General features: G+C 45.3%; 1 protein-coding gene across 2 annotated transcripts in view; it reads left to right on the top strand.

The window, feature by feature from the left end:
- Positions 1 to 13483: 13483 nt before the first annotated feature.
- The window catches only part of PAPSS2 (3'-phosphoadenosine 5'-phosphosulfate synthase 2), a 45266-nt gene continuing 41398 nt past the window's right edge, over positions 13484 to 17351 (top strand). Inside the window, exon 1 of one of the 2 annotated variants that reach the window (XM_082222069.1) lies at positions 13484 to 13644. In XM_082222069.1, coding sequence (XP_082078195.1) covers positions 13618 to 13644 — 27 coding nt within the window. In that variant the 5' untranslated portion in view covers positions 13484 to 13617. The remainder of the gene's footprint in view (positions 13645 to 17351) is intronic. The other variant, XM_082222070.1, reaches the window with a different exon arrangement.

Genomic DNA, 17351 nt, shown 5'->3' with positions numbered 1-17351 from the left:
GCAAGGTTGTAGGACATGGGTGCATGCAGACAAGTTTTTTTTAAAAGGCATTGTCATCTACCAATGGTAGCTGTTACCATGGTGTTGTTCCAGTGTGACAGGCATTGTGCCTGATCCAGCACGTCTATCAGTTACTAGTGCGACGTATGTTGCGTATGCAGTGTATAATTGCATAATTAGAGTGACTTGTACATGAATGGAAGATTCGCCTTTTGTTAACTGTTCACTTTAGACTAATGCATAAAAGGCATATTTTTGAATGATAATGTTCCCTATGTGAGTTTCTGGCTTGTAGTGGGGCAAAGGTTTACACCTCCAGCTTGTTCCTTTAAGGCGGTGATCCCCTGCCGCACTGAAAACTCCCTTTGTCAACTTTTGGCCTGTTTACTCTCTCTCACACACACGCAAAAATCTAACGCTCTGCAAAAGCTGTTTGTTCTGAACAGCCCCACTGGAATCAAGTGTGTACACACTTAGCTGTAGTTTCCCAGGTAATATAGCGTGGAAGGACCAGCCTCCCAACGCTGGCATTGTTGTGGCTGACCTGACCAGGATAGAGATGGGTCGGAGAAGGGCTATGTGAATGCCCAGTGGAGCCAATCCAGTATTCACATAGCCCAGTTCTACTCCCATGCAAGAAAGTAGCAGAGGTGGCTCTGGTGTCAAGGGAGTGGCTCCACTCCACAGCTTGTACCACTATGGCACTGTAGAGCTCTACGTTCCGCTTATCCTTATGCATCTACTAATAATGAGTTCAGGAGGCTCCCATTTAAAAATGTCCCTTCACAAAGCATTTTGGGTCTATGTTCTAAAAACAATTTCATCTTAGCTGAGCCTCAGATACTGGATTAGAAGGGGGGTGCTTTATTAGTGCGCTCCTACACGGGTGGCACTGTGGGTTAAACCACAGAGCCTAGGACATTGCTGGTCAGAAGGTTGGCAGTTCTGTAGCACCCTGCTTGTGGTTAACGCTTAGCTGGAATGAAATATTCAACGCAGCAATAGAGAAATTAAAATAATAATTTATTTGTCAGACAAATAAATGAGAGGCACAGTGGTATATGGTTACCAAGCTCTGGCCTGGGCTCCTGCCATTATGGCCAGCACTTATATTCCCTCAGCCCAGGCCCCTTGCTCCTCCTTTGGCTGCCTCTGTCCAATCAGCCTGGTTGAATTTCCTATTGGCTGATTGCTATAACCAATCCTAAAAGATACACCCATTTCCTATTGCCTTTTATGGGATACAAAAAGCTATATATTCTTCTATCTATAAATGACAAATAAGTAGTCATATATCTTACATTTGTCTCAACAAGAAACCTTAATTACCAGCTCACCTCTTGCCCTCCTTGCCTTATTGCCCTCCAAAACAGATGGTTAATAGTTTTAAATTTTTATCTTAGACAGATGTCAGGGATCTTGGGTTCACATTCTCATGCATCATCAATGAAAGATCTCCTTTTTGGAGGTCTTTAAACAAAGGCCTGACAACCATATATCAGGAGTGCTTGATGGCGTCTCCTGTCTGGCAGGGGGCTGGGCTCATCTGCCCCTCTGGTCTCCTACAGCAATATGACTCTATGAAATAAGAATTTAACATTTATTTCTTTCTAGATCCTTTGCATAATTAAATTTAAGCCAGTATCTTTCATACATTATCATAGATAGCTTTTTAGAAGAATAAACCTTCTCAAAGGAAAGGATGGAACAGTTTACAGCCTCAAAATAAAAGCCTCTTCTTCTATTTACACTTCCCTTCTCAGCCAGTTGTTTTCTTTTCCATTTACTATTGGCCTTTAACCTTAGGAAGATATGGCTCAAGTTTAAGGCACATGGTTTTATTTTACTGTTTACCAACTATTAATTATGTAGGGTCAGTGTAACCTTGGTCTCAGCCTGTAATTACCTTTTTACGACTTTGAGAATTGTTTTCTGCTATAAATCAGGGGGCCCCCTTGTCCAGGAGGATAAACATCTTGCCAAAGTACTTAGGCAGCTGGTTTTCTGCCTGGCATCTTTAAGCTCATTTTAAAATACAGACCCTAATCAAACTATAAGCCTTGATAAAAATGCAGGCTATGATTAGATGCCTCAGTTCGAATCCCCGTGACAGGGTGAGCTCCCGTTGTTCGGTCCCAGCTCCTGCCCATCTAGCAGTTTGAAAGCACATCATAGTGCAAGTAGATAAATAGGTACCACTTTGGCGGGAAGGTAAACGGCGTTTCCGTGCGCTGCTCTGGTTTGCCAGAAGCAGCTTAGTCATGCTGGCCACATGACCTGGAAGCTGTACGCCAGCTCCCTCGGCCAATAAAGCAAGATGAACACCGCAACCCCAGAGTCTGTCATGACTGGACCTAATGGTCAGGGGTCCCTTTACCTTCACCTTTTACCAAACTATATGCAAAACTGAAATGATTCAGGTCTTCTTAGCTTCCTTTCCCTGATGGTGTCACCCAGAACTTGTTCCACACAAAAACCATTTATAAATCACATTAGTTCCTTCTTGCATTACAGTCTCCTCCTCCAGTCTTACTGTCATCCGATGATTTTTTTTATTTTTAAAGGTGGTGGTACTGCGTACCCTTGAGTACCCCCAAATTTTTTTTTTAAAAAAAGCACTGTGTCATCATCTTCTGTGATAAACTGCCCATGGCCTTCACTTTGTCTCTTGGACTCCTCCCTTATGTTATTTGGTTCATTCTCCCTTTCAGCCAGTTTTGCCTTGCCCTGTCTCCAGGAATACCCCACACATTGAAGTTACCTCTCCCCCCTCTTTTCTTTTAGATTCCTCATGAAAACACACCTTTTCCAGGAAGCCTATAAAGAAAACGCTCACATTACAGTAGCAAGACACATTACTTCAACTCATCAGTGCATAAAATTAATGTTGCTGTTGCATTTTAGGTTTTTTTGGGGGGGTCCTTGTTTGTTTGTTACTGGTGTTGTGTGATCAACCTGCAACCAATAAAACTCCATGAGGTGGGATACTCCTTAATTAATTGTGTGTACTTTTTTGTGGGAGGAAGAGGAACACCTCAGGGTCTACCTCTGAGTAAATGTGCACAGGATCGGTCTGCTTAGTAATAATTAATTTGAGGACTAACACAGCTGTTGGGAAACTAGTAATTCCCATTTCTGAACACTTGCCAGGGGCAAGATTAGTTTCGCATTTGTTTGAAATCCAACACATCTTTGTGTTAGCAATAGCTTCAAATGCATTCCTCTTTGTTGCTTGAGGTCAATGTGGAGGCAAGAAGGAAGCAAAATGTTCTCAACTAGATCGTTTTTCAACTGCTTGAGACCTCTACACAGTAATGCCCCTGCCTTTTTAATCCTTTGGCAAAAGGATTTATTCTGAGACTGTGTATATGTTACCGCTTACTCTGGCTCCAGAGCGCTCCCACCTCTGCTGTTTTGAAGAAGACATTAGCTGCAATGCATAGGTGTTGTGTAATTTCTTGAGAAATGGCCCCATCTGTTGCTCTTTCGCTCTTACCATCTTCCAGCCAATTAGCAAACGGAAGCCATGGTTAGAATGAAGTGGTGTGTACATTTCAGGAAGCTGTTGCACATGCAACAGGTGGCAGCGCATGCAGATGACAGCTTCGATGAATTGGAATTTGGCACTGGGGAATGAATCAGGTAATGGGCACCAGGTGAAGACATCCATGCCTCCCTCTCTAGTGTGAAGAGCAACATAAAAAGTGACTTGAAACGCTGGGGTGGCGGGGGGTGGGGGATAGTGGCAGGAATGACCTCACTGCTTTTTGAGCTGCTGGTGTGTACATAGCCTGAGTTTAGATGTGAGTGGCAAATAGCTGAATCAGCCATTTACACAACTCTGTTCAGAGTCCTGACAAAAAAACAAAACTGTGAGCAAATAACTACCTGCAGAAAATGTACCTTGATCAGGCTGTGAACTTTGTGTGATGTTAGATAACTAGCTTAAGGGCAACTACGAAAAGGGGATAATGGGAATTATCTGAAACTGAGCTCCCTCCGTTCTGTTTAACTGAATCCCTGCAAATTACCTTGCTGGTTTTGAGTGCTTCTAGGTGAAGATCCCCCACCCCCGAAGATCTCAAGCATACTTTATGAACACACCCAATACTTGCCAAGATTAGCAGAGTCAAAATAACAGCCACAATCCAAAAGAGGAATTGCACAGGGCTTGTTGCATAACAGACACACATTCATAGAACTTTTGTACTACTTCTCCGCCCCTCTCTATTCAGAGAACTTCTTGCCAAACATCTTAGCTGTGTGAAAGCTTGCTGTTTTCTGAGCTTCGTTAACTAGGGGGAAACATTAACACTGATGCAAAATCAAAGCCAAAAGATATACCGTATTAACTTTTCAATCCGATGCAATGTTCACACGGCAGCAAGTCTCATTTTGTTGAAAAGGGCTTTCTCCCTAGTTAGTATGTTTATACTGAAGGCTAAGCCAGATAAATTCTAGATAATTTTTCTTCAGCATGTGCTGTGTGAACAATATTTCTTTTTGTTCCACTTCTGCTTAACATGATTCATCTAGAGCATAGAGAAAGAGAGAGGTTAAAGACGGCAATGAAATGTAATCTACCAGCACTGTGCAACCACAACATTTTATTATAATTTGAGCAACAGAAAGCCTTTCAAGCAAAGCTAGAACAAACATATGCTAGGACGCCATATCTTGAAATGGTGTGGGTGTACTTTTAAATTAATCACTGGGTCATTTCCAGATAAGATTCCTCAAAAGCACAAAGACAGATTTTGAGTGCCATACAAAATGTTACACCCAGAATACGATAGTTTCACAAAACCATTGGCCCAAGACAGCGATTACATTTGATGTATGATGGCCTGGTCTTTCACTTTGACTCTCTTTCGGGGTGGGGGTGCAGAATTGCATATCCCTTCTCACACTATGTCTCTGGGGCTTCTCTCCATCTCCATTCATCCTTCATTCTCCAACTTGGTGCCCTCCGGGTATTTTAGTGAATGACAAATATCACTCATTGGCCATTCTGGCTGGCATCGATGAGAACTGTAATGTGAAGCATCTAAAAGGGCACCAGGTTAAGGAAGGCTGGTGTTATGTACTGAGTTGAATAGGATCCAAACTGAAGCAGTCTGATTGGTCCTAGAACAATAGGATTCAGAATGCAGCAGTCTGATTGGTCCTAGAACAATGCAGCAGTATGATTGGTTGTCAGGAACCACCCAATCATGCTCCAGATATAAGTGAATCCACAACCTGATTGGCTTACAGTAGAATTCCAGAATTAGCCAATCATGTGCAGCCCATTGTGTAAATAATGTATATAAAGCAGATACTTTGAGGGGACATTCATTCATTCCTCCTCACCACTATGAGCTGAATAAAGAGCATGAAATCACTTTGCGACTCTGAGTATATTTCAGCTAGTTTAGAATCTAAAGTTTTAGGGCAGGGGTAGCCAGTGTAGTGCTGCAGAGCAACATAGAAAGTGACATTATACTGAGCTGACACTGACTGGCAGCAGCTTTCTGGGATTTCAGAAAGTGGCATTCCCAGCCCTGCCTTCAGTTGCTGCTGATTAAACCTAAGACCTTCTGCCATTGATCTACTACCCTTTCCCACAGGTGATGTGGAATAATAATAATAATAATAATAATAATAATAATAATAATAATAGTACTTTATTTATACCCCGCCCTTCCCATATTAAAAACTGGGCTCAGGGTGGCTCAGGGCGGCTAACAGCAAATATAAAACATTGATGATTGTAGTCCAATAACATCTGGAGGGTGTTGGTTACTCCTGTTTCAGAGCCAAAGACTGGATGAAGGGGTGTGGTACCAAAGCAGTGGAGTTAAGCCACAGCTGGTGTTTATCTCTGTTAATATATTTGGCTGGTATTACAAGAGAAGAGGTTTCTGGCAAGACTACTCCATTGATTATGTTGTGTCATCATCCTAAATGTTTACTGAAGTACATTCCAGAATTCATGTAGGACCCACTTAAGGTCTACCTGGCCAGTCCTTATTGCTGTTGGGGTGGCTGAATGTGCTGAAACAGCACACCTGAAGCCCAAAGTAGCTCCAGGACACACAAGAACTTAGGAACTGTTCTTACCTGTACTCCATTGAAGTGTTTCCCTTGAACAAGTCTTGCGCTTTCCCTATAAGAAGTAAACAAAGGCAAAGGCCAGCCACTATGAAGTACTTCTCCAGGACGGGTAAATGGTCCCATTTAACATTGTAAGAAGGGGCTGGATGAGATCATCTGAAGGCTGAAGGTCTATTTGTCATTTTCAGTCGACCTGGAGTCATTTTCTCCACTGTGGATCTTTGCTTGGGGAGGGATATTAATGGGCTAGATGTGGGTGAATAGACAAAGTCGAACATTGGTAAAATACAATGTTGTGGTGCTGGGTGTTACCCTGGTTAGTTTAGCTGGGAGAGTGTTTGAGATCAACAGATCATTCCCTACTACAGCAGACTTGCCAACAAATATAACAGTTTCCGAACATTTCACTTTGGGATTTTTGAAATATTAAAAAAGAGCAATAAATGTCAACAAATTTCTGACATCACAATGTATGTATGTTTCCATAAATGCCAAAAACATAATTCTTCAGCTTTGAGGAGGATGTATCTGTGCACATTGCAGCACATTTAAAACACATACTAAAAAAAAAAGAATATTGGGAACTGTAGTTCGTCAAAGGTGCTGGAACTGTAGCTTTGTAAGGGGCAAACTAGTATCATTTTAAAATATTGGTGATAAATGGCAGTTGATGATGTGAGCGAGGTAACAAAACTCACACTAAAGGTTACATTTTTCAGGCTCCCCTTTGTGCCACAACAACATAATCCTGTCTACATACAAGAGGAGTGCAATTAACAGTGATGCAAGCATTGCGTGAGAAATCTCTACCTACAAATGTGCGGTATATCATAAACCTGTGTTTGATGAGGTCGTGAACACCTGACATCTCCCAGGTCATGCAAGATATTTGTGCAAGCCTTTGCACAGGCATTCTTACTTGTTCAGAAGAATTATTACGCTGCCTGGGGCTTCATAGCAGCTTTTGCCCCAGTTCTTCCCATAGCCTCAGAGTAAGCTACTGAAATCGATTCAGTGTTGCAGAACATGGGCACCATTAAGCAAACATTTGGGCTGCCTAACTAACAATCGTTTAAATTGGTTGGTGTTAAGCAGCTTGTGGACACGACTGCAACCTTTTAAAAAATGTCAATTCTAATTAACAATTGTGGCACATTGCCAAACGCACATTGCCAAATGCCCGACCCTGCAGCGCTCTCCAAGCATCATTACCAGCCCCACAGATTCTAAGACAGGAATGACCGCTCCCCACATCAAATGGGGGGCACCTTTTGCGTGGTCGCGTGCAGCCCCCCGGATCCTATGCGGCTCCCAGCCATATAGCCTGGCTTTGCCCTTCCCAGGCTGGATATCTGGAGGTCTCCATCTACCTCAAACAGTTACCCAATCCCACCTGGGGAGGCGTTGCCAGGGGACCGGGCCGGGTAGGGGGAGGGACCGCCATACTCACACAATAGAGGGTGGATCTTACCTGGGAATCATCAGTTGGCTCCAGAGCTTCTCCCACCCTGCCCTCCCTCAGTTAAGCCTTCCTTTGCAGGTTAATCTCTTTTCCACAGGTACGCGGGCGCTGCTACATCATGGTGTCTGTTGAAGGGCCGGAAAGGAATTTTCCTGCATTGGCAGGTTTTGCCTTCCCCATAGCAAAACGTCACAACTTTGGCGGTTTCAGGCATTGGGCGGAATCCTTTAGTCTATCTTCCCTTAATGGGGGGGGGGTGAAGCAGTGACCCATGCTCCCCCTGCAGCGGCGATCCCAGGGTTCCCTGTTAAAGGGGTTGTTTTGAGGGGAGGCACTGGCCATACGCCAATTGGATGTCATTGCTCTTCCCTGCAATGGCGGCGAAACGGGGGGGGGGGGCTCTCTGCTTGAACATATGTTCTCTAGAGCCAGCCCAATCCCCACACATTCTGGATAACCCTGATGTTCCCCAGATCCCCAGCCAGGGACTGGGAGGGATAAACACCCAGTGCCTAAGCCAAGGTCTCCCTACATCTGAAACTTTAATATAGCTGTGGCCAATTTTAATCCCATAGCACGTTGTCTTGAGTCGTTATTCCACTCAGGAGTCGCCTGGGGCCGGGGGGACTCCGCCTGCCCACGCAATCCCCTCCCTTTGCTGCCCCACTCTGTCCAGCAGGGCTAGCACACCCCACCTTAAGGGTGGATCCAACATATGTGGCTTAAGAGTTCTTCATCCTCCTCAACAGCCTGCCCAATCGTCTGTGCTCCTTCTGCAAGTTCAGGAGGCAGAGCTGAGGCCTGCAGTTTCCCATCTCCTGGACTGCCTGGGCTGCCAGTTAATGTTTTACGGTATGGCCTGTGGGACACAAAGAGAGGAGAGAGGCACTTACAGAAAAGGCAGTGAAGAAACTGTCAACCCCTCACCCCTGCAACTTATTAATTTTTGCCCACATATACCAACAAGTTCATCCCTTCCAGGTATATGTGGGTCCTCTTTTCCACTTATAGAGAGGGTGCAGGAGGATGTACAGAAGCTATTTTACTGTGTGTAGGTAAACTGTACTTTAATTGCTCCATCCACTTTTGCTTCAGGCCCTTCCCGCCTCTGATATGTGGTCCTCAGGCTGTAAAATTCATCCTGCCCCAGCCAGCTTATTTCAAGAGCAAACTATACTACTTTCCCTGCCAATCTGTTCAACCTGGGAAGCACTGCAACAAATGGGGTGTGTGTGTGTGTGTGTGTGTGTGTGTGTGTGTGTGTGTGTGTTAGGCCTGTCACTCTCCTCCAGTTACCGTATTCTCCCATGAAAGGCAGCCTCAGGCACTTTGACTGGTGTCCTTGATTCCTTCCATCTTACAGGTTTCTGGAGCCTTGCAACCTCTTAAGCAATATCCCCGCTTTTCTAGCTGCAGTCCCTACTGGCTGGGCAAGCAACAAATCTAGCATGAATGAGCAACCATTCCACAAAACTCCACAAAAGTTAAAATCCCATGAGTTGCTATGGATGTTCAGCATCAGACTAGGGGAAAAAACAAACCTCTTTAAAGATGAGTGCAGTACTCTGTTTCCTTTGGGCAGACACAAGGGTATTTCAACACCTCATCAAAACAGGAGTGTATTTTACATGCTTAACTTAATACACATTTGTTTGTTTTTTAAAAAAGCTTCTGTTATTTTTTCCTAAAACCTATTATGCAAGGACAAACTTCACAAGCATTTGACCTGTAACCTGCAGTATTGATACTGGCTCCATTGCATGGCTGTTGTGAAATTCTCTCTTGCTCTTTCCCAACCTCCAAAACAGCAATATGGGAATAATGTATTATATTTACCCTGGCATTTCATTGGTAGGATTATTTCAAAATGTTTTTTCTCATGGAATATGACAATAGAGTAGTAAATCCTATCTTTGCTGATACTTTTGCACAGCAGTAGGCATGCTGCTGCCCAGCCACTACTAAGATGTTGGTGTTCTCCACTAATTTCCATGGGTAGCACTCACTTCCATCCTTGGGGAGGTTGAATCGCTTCCAATAAAAACCTGGAAACTCCCCCTCCAGACAGTGAGATGGATCTCTGGTTTCATTTTGTGGAGACTGTGTTCACACTCCCATTTACTGTGCACTCACTGTGGGTTTATCCACACTTCCTCTTGACCCACTGCTTCCCCCCAATCCCGGGGGAAACCGCTCTTAAGCACTCAGTCGGAACAAACATCAATTTGGGTTTTCCTCTTCATGCAGACCTTTGACTTGTTTGAGGTGTGAGTTTGTTTTTGTTGCATTATGTTCCCTGGTGATAACTGGTATTTATTAGCTGCTGTTTCACCCCTGTTTTGCCCTCTTCTGTGTCCAAAATGACCCACGAGTCAATTGAATGCCCGCAAAATGGTCACAGCCTGTACTTGCACACTCATGTGTTCTTGCTTAACCATAGTTTAGCTCGGCTTCACATGCAAACTGGACCGTTGTTTGTAAGCCAGTTTCGTTCTATTACCTATGAGTGTTCAGTATGCATTTTTCAGGTTTTGCAATTTATTGTTCTAAGAGAACAAACCATATTTAGGAATAACAGTCAGCAACTACATTGGTCAATGGGCCAGTGTATGGAAACAAAAAAAGCAAAAGGCCAAGCCCCTTCCCTTGCTCTTATCAGTGGACCTTTTATTTTTATTTTTTAACAACTTATGAACTGCTAGAAGACCTGGGATGTGTGTGCAGGGAAGTAACACACACTCCCACTTTTCCCAGTTTCCCAGCCAGCCATCTTAATTTTACTAATACCTGAATAAGCTTGAATAATGTTTCTTGTCTTAGGGAAACTCATTGTCACAAGTATGAGAATATGTGCTCATGAGATATTATTTTTCACCAGCTGTAGGACAAAAAGCAACCCTGAGAGAATTCTCAGTGTGTAAGTAAATCCTCTGAAACAACAGAAGCATAGAATAATAAATGTAGTAAATGTATACTAATCTGTACTAATCCTCATTATTACAAGAAGGGAGCTGTGTTGTGTTGCCAAAGGGGCAGTTTTTATTTGTTCAAGAAGAAATATCTCAGGCCAACATATTCACTCTATTTAGATATTTGTTAGCAAAAGTGACCAACAGTTTAAAATGTTATCCAGGAAATATTGTGTACAGATTCCAGTTCTTTGAGGAAGGGAGTGAGAAGAGTGCTGCTTTTGAAAAAAGGCTCTCTGCTTATCTGTACCTACCTGGAGTTACATCAGTTATATAGTATTCTAACACTTTATTTCAATTTCCTTTGTGACACTTAAAGCTTTTGCTGGATCTTCCAGCCCAGTTTTAACTCTTGGAGCCACAAACAAACAAACAAACACATCTCAATGGATTACATTCCAAATGAGTACAGAGACTCTAAACATGTTGTTGGTTCAAACTCGTGTGTGTGACATAATGGAAATTTTATCACACCATAAGTACCTTTCTGTGGATTAGCTATTCACGTTTTATGGCTGGGTTTTACATTTTCTTATCTATGTAATCAACTGCTTATAGAGTATAGCATGTTCTCCTTCTATATCACTTAAAATGTGTGACAGAGCAATTGCTTGTTCTGTACAAAGGGTTTATTTTAGTGCAATGAACCACAAGATGTATGCCGGTTTTACCTTCCCACTATAATGCTATTTACAGGGCTGGCCCACCAAGGAGGCCAGGTGAGATGACTGCCTCAAGCGGCAGGATCCACAGGGGCAGCAGATCCTGATGTAGAGCTTTCTCTCTCCGCCCCCTGTTCCCAATGTAGACCTTTACTCTCCCATTCTTCCCTAACAGGGAAAGGAGCACCCTTTTGCAGTTTGCTTCAGGTGCCAAAATGTCTTAGGCCGGCCCTGACTATTTACACACATGACAAGAAGAAAGAACAGGTGTCATCAATTTATTTTCCAATTAAATTGCCTTTCTCACTGCAGTAAATGAAGAATGACCACCTAAATGTATCTGCAGCAGCTCTTTGGGGCCAACATGGGGAAACCCTGCCAGACGGGCAGGGTATAAATTATTATAAATTATTATTATTATAACATTTGAAGTTCTCACACATCTGGACCTCCATGGCACACACAGCTACTCAGTTTTTTCAGTGTCACATTCCCAGTCTCCCCAAGGCAACACTTAACAATTTAGGGCCAAGGCAGGCTGTGCATCTTGCACTGTTGGCTTTCTACTTTTGATACTAGGGATTCCTGAAAAACAACAATGAATCCCTGCCCTTTCTATACTGTATTATATATAGTGGGCTTGTCAGATGATGTGGGCTCCAGTCCACAAAATCTTATGCCATAATAAAATTTGCCCGTCTTTAAGCTTCCTGTTGTTTATGTAGCAGCAGGCTAACAAGAGCAGCCCCTGTGGAAATTGTCTCAAGTGTGTGATCTTCTCCTAGCACTGCTGCTTCTTTGCAGCTGGAGTGAAAGAAAATACAGGGATGCAGTTGGCTTGAAGCGGAGGCGAGGAAGGACAGAAGAATTAAGGTAAGTGGCACTGTGGGTTAAACCACAGAGCCTAGGACTTGCCAATCAGAAGGGCAGCAGTTCGAATCCCCGTGACGGGGTGAGCTCCCGTTGCTCGGTCCCTGCTCCTGCCAACCTAGCAGTTCAAAAGCACGTCAAAGTGCAAGTAGATAAATAGCTACCGCTCCGTTTCCGTGCACTGCTCTGGTTCGCCAGAAGCGGCTTAGTCATGCTGGCCACATGACCCAGAAGCTGTACGCTGGCTCCCTCGGCCAATAAAGCGAGATGAGCGCCGCAACCCCAGAGTCGGTCACGACTGGACCTGGTCAGGGGTCACCTTTACCTTTATGGAGGAGAGGACTTTTCATGGCACTACTGCCTGAAGCTGCCACGGTGTTGCTTTTGTGCCTGAAAGCTGTGTGTGTGTTTTAAATATGCTGGTAGCACTACCACCTCACGCCCTCCCTGTAGGGTTGAAACACACCATTGGGTTGTTATTCTTACTATGATCCATCAGCCCATGTCTCCACCTTACAGCTTCTTCTTTCTAGAACACATGTGAAGTACTCTTTTGCCACTTTAGCAGCCACAGAGAATCCTGTGAAATGTAGTTTCCGTGGGTGCTGGGAACTGTAGTTCTCTAAGGTCAGCAGCCTTTGACAAACCGCTGAAACTCCATGACTGTTGCAAGTGTCATCAGAGTGCTTTAAAGGTGTGCTGCGGATGTGGCTGGCTGTGATAGGCTATGATAACAACTGCCGAGGACCAGAAGAAAGTGCTATAAACACCTCCAAGTATCCCTAATATATCGCGCCTTTACTTGCCTGCGTGGCTCTGTCTCTGCAAGCTGCTTTGGGCTGGGAAGCAGGGTTTATATATAAAAACAATATAGGCAGCCACTTTCCCAGCCCAGAATCACCTATCATGCCCAGAGTGTCCTTTGACATACAGTACTTTGCTTTTTTTTGCTCCCAGGCTTCCCTAAATCAGCGTTTAAGGCGAGGGAAAGCCCGGGGTTGGTGTTTGTTTTTCCCGTTGCACAAAGGTGAGATTCTTGGCGAGGGTTGGACCTCGCCTCCGTCCAGCGCCAGCCTGCAAACCTATAGCCAGGGAAACGCGTGGGTGAGACGGTGTCCCCTATCGGAGTAAGAACACACGTTTTTGTTAAGCGAGCGCTAAGGCGATTTAAAACAATAAAAAAGCGGGTCCTCACTGGCGCGGGGGGGGGGAGGAAAGGACGCAGGCACGAGAGGAGAAAAGTTTTCCTGCGAGTCTACTCTCGCGGAGCCCTTTCCCCTCACAGGGAAGGGAAAAAAAACCCCGCACTCTTCCCGTCTGTGGCAGCCGGGTGCAGAGCAAGCAGCGAGGGGAGGAGCCGGAGGAGGGCGCGGGGTGTGAGCCGTGGGCTGGAAAGGCGGTCCGGGGAAGTGCTACGTGTCTCCTCGGCCGCTCTTATACCTACTCCCTCCCCCTCGCAGCTTCTCAGCAGCCCGCGGGAGCCAGCCGCTTGCCTTCCTGCCCGCCACCCCACCCCGCCACTGCTGCCAGGAGCCGAGGGAGCCGCCAAGCCGGCGACATGTCCGACACCAAGAAGCAAAGGATGGTAGGTGCTGCCTCGGCAGTTCTCTCTCGCGGCGGCGGCGGCAGTAGTAGCAGCAGCAGCAGCAGCGCCCTGCGGGAGGCGCCTTTCTTTTTTTTAGCATCTGCCCCGCCACGCTGCGCTTCTTTTTCTCTCTTCTCGCTGATGGGCGGCTGGCTGCAGCCCCCTTCTCCGCCGGGGCAGAGGCAGCCGCACCAGGGCGCAGCTGGAAGAGGCCACCCTGGTCCGCGCAGCAGCCCTCAGGTCTACCACCAGCGGGGCAGGGGATGTCCTCTCCCTTTACTAGTCCTCTTTGCGTGCCGCCAGAAAGGTGGTTTTTGTCAGAGAGACCCTCGTTCGAGGAGGAGGTAGGTTGCGTTAGCATCATCCTGTGGCTAAGAGTTAAACTGGCACTTTGTGGCTGAGGTGGGTTGGGGTCATAACTGTCAACGTTTCCCCTTTTTAAAGGGAAATTCCCTTGTTCCAAATAGGATACCTCGCAAGAAAAGGGAAAAGTTGACAGCTATGGTTGGGGTGTCTTCCCAAGCGCCATGGTTATGGCCACGAGAGCTGAGCAAACTTTTGAGTTTGCTAGGCTGGTGTGTGAGTGTGAGAGGGCATCATGATGCCCGTGTCGTGGCAAATATACTGTTTTTGTTGTAGAGTCGTGGCTGCGTTCAGACACATGGTACCCTTAAAGCACCTTCAAAGCACATTCATGGATGCTTTAGTTGAGATTCCTGCATTGCAGGGGGTTGGACTGTATGACCCTTGGGGTCCCTTCCAACTCTACAATTCTACGATGCTATTATTCTTTCACTCAAAGATTTCTGGGCAGTGTAGTCTACCCATCACGGAGTTACAGTGCCCAGAACTCCTTAATAAAGTGTGTGTGTGTGTGTGTGTGTGTGTTCTTCAAATGTGTTTTAAAAGCATAGTAGTCATCGTCTTCAGAAGTGGCACTTTTAGTGGGGCTTTGTTTCCTAGTATAGGAGCTTTGGGCTGCAAGTCTCAGGGCCAAGTAACCACAGGTGTCCTGGTCTAGGTTTACAGGGGGAGAGTCAAAGTCCTTGTGACTATTATTTCTTTAGTGGGGTCCCTGCCTCCAACATCTTAGAGCTGCCTGGTCAGCAAGAAATGAGCGCTTTGTATCTACTGAGAAGAAATCTTCTCACCTTCTGTGCTGATTGGAGACCGAGTGAAAAGAGGTGAGTCAGCTGCTGAGGATTGGGTCCTAGGGTCACTCTGGTGAAAGCGTTCAGGAAGGGACACAGAGGAATTGCTGTTCCGTATGCTCCAAAGCTAAGCATTTGGGAACACTGAAAACGTGAGCCGCTTCGGTTTCAGGAGAATGGTGTGCAAGTCCTGTTACATACAATGGAACTTCAAGGAAAGCATAACCTCTCCTCTCTTGGCACCATGCAGAGGAGATTGGACATGAATCGCAAGCAGCCACCTCTGTCTACTAACCCACCCTCTTTGTCATCCCAGTCCCCATAACAGTGCCGCCTACAGGGAGAGCGCAGGTGGTCAAGTGGCAAGTGGCGGCTCCTTCCCTGACCTTCAGCTGTGCTTCACAGGTAGAGAGCGAGTAAGAGAGTGAGCAGATTGGGCTTTGTCTTCTTAGAAGCAGTGGCCATTTCCTCTTTTTTCTCGCTCACTCATTCATCCGGGGGCTTCTTTGGGGCCTAGTCATTCCATTGCACAGCCTAAGGAGCAAGGATGTGCAAGCAGTGAGAGGCACTGGGGTAGCCATCCTTTGCCTGATCCTTCCTGTCAAGAGAAGAACAGTCTGAGCAATTATATGGAAACGCAGCAGCTGCTCCTGCCTCTTCCCAATCACCCTGTCTCATTGAGTGGTATGTTATGGATTGTTTATGCCAAGGATGGGGAGCCTCACACCCATGGCCCCCAAGTGACCCCAAGGTCCCCCTATCTGGCCCCTGGAACTCTCTTCAGCCCACACACCCCATAGTGGTCCCGCTTCACACCCTAAGTGCTTTTGCTTGGTTGGAATGCGTCCTGGAATTTTGATGATGCTTCTTGCTTGCCTACTGTGGCAACTGTGATTATTCAGTGACAGGGCAAAAACACTCTGCGTATGGACAGAGGAAAAAAGTCTCTTGCCATGCATCAAAAGCTTTGAAAATAGATTCTGGATTTGAAGCCTAAATCAGTTCAATACTTGCTTGAAAGTTCATTTCTAGATGAGCATTTTAATACAATAAGTTTTTAACAAGGGGTGCTTAATTAATATTGATTTATTAGCATTTCCTACACCCGTGGGAATTTATGTACAAATTCTATATTGTCTGAAATATATGTTCCATTTAAAAGTGGTTTCCTTCGACATTCTCCCTGGCATTAACAGGAACATACATGTGTGATGAATTATAGATTCAAATACTTTCTTGGCATGACTTGTGAAAGTTGCCTAAGTTGGAAGTGTCTGTTTTGTGGTGCCATAGTATTCAGGCGCTGATGTATTGTGTCAAGATGCTTAGGGCCTGACTGCATAGGGCTTTAGCTATGGTGGGGGATGTATTTGAGACATTTACCTGACAGGGTGATTTAGCTGGTTTACCTTTCCTTTCAGTACCCAGCATCATTTTCTTTGCACAGAACCCAAAGTTTAACCTATGTGGTGCCCTGCCCATCAGCATAGTAGACACGAGTGATAACAATATGTTGAGTCACGCTGTGTAGATATACAACTGTTTTTTTTAAAAAAGAGGAGTGGTTATTTAATTAAGAGCATTTATAACTCTGGATTCATTTCACTGGATACTAGGATGTGGCAAAAGATACAGATTCCGTAAAATTACATTGCACTATTTGCAACTGCGGCAAAGAAAATCCAAGTGAGACACTTGATCCAAATGTCAGGGGTTTGTAAAGGGGACTTCTTGATTTGAAAAAGCCAAATCTAAGACTAACCCCAGGATGTTTTAAGATGTACTTTAAATTTGGTTGCATTTTAAATGGAGTATAATTTATCCACATTTTAGAGGTAAAGGGACCCCTGACCATTAGGTCCAGTCGTGGCCGACTCTGGGGTTATGGCGCTCATCTCGCTTTATTGGCCGAGGGAGCCGGCGTACAGCTTCCGGGTCATGTGGCCAGCAAGACTAAGCCGCTTCTGGCGAACCAGAGCAGCGCACGGAAACGCTGTTTACGTTCCCACCAGAGCAGTACCTATTTATCTACTTGCACTTTGATGTGCTTTTGAACTGCTAGGTTGGCAGGAGCAGGGACCGAGCAACAGGAGCTCACCCCATCGTGGGGATTCGAACTGCAGACCTTCTGATCAGCAAGTCCTAGGCTCTGTGGTTTAACACACAGCGCCACCCGCATCCCCATCCACATTTTAGGTCTGTGCTAATTAGCATTTTACTGTATTTGCAATGACCTATGCTTACAAGCAATAAATATCAGTTGTGTTGGATTTAAGGATAAAGATCAGCTAAAACCAGGCTACAGTTACTGCAGTTGATTGCTATAGCAAAACACTGAAAAGCAGTGTGGAGAAAGGGGTACTCCGGGGGTGGGGGTGGGGAAACTAACAAAACCCACTAGAGAGATAGAGTTATTTTGCACAGCAAAGTTTGCAAAGTTTCCACAGTGGCCACCTTAACTACTTTGTCTGCCATTTCTTCCAAGGTGCCAGTAGAGGTAGATTGCAGGACACAACTTCTGTATCTGGAAATGTCCTCATTGAGCACAGAATGCTG

Source organism: Podarcis vaucheri (genome assembly GCF_965113315.1).
Source record: "Podarcis vaucheri genome assembly, chromosome: 5".
Lineage (NCBI taxonomy): Eukaryota > Metazoa > Chordata > Lepidosauria > Squamata > Lacertidae > Podarcis > Podarcis vaucheri.
This window is presented reverse-complemented; position numbering and strand designations above follow the sequence as displayed.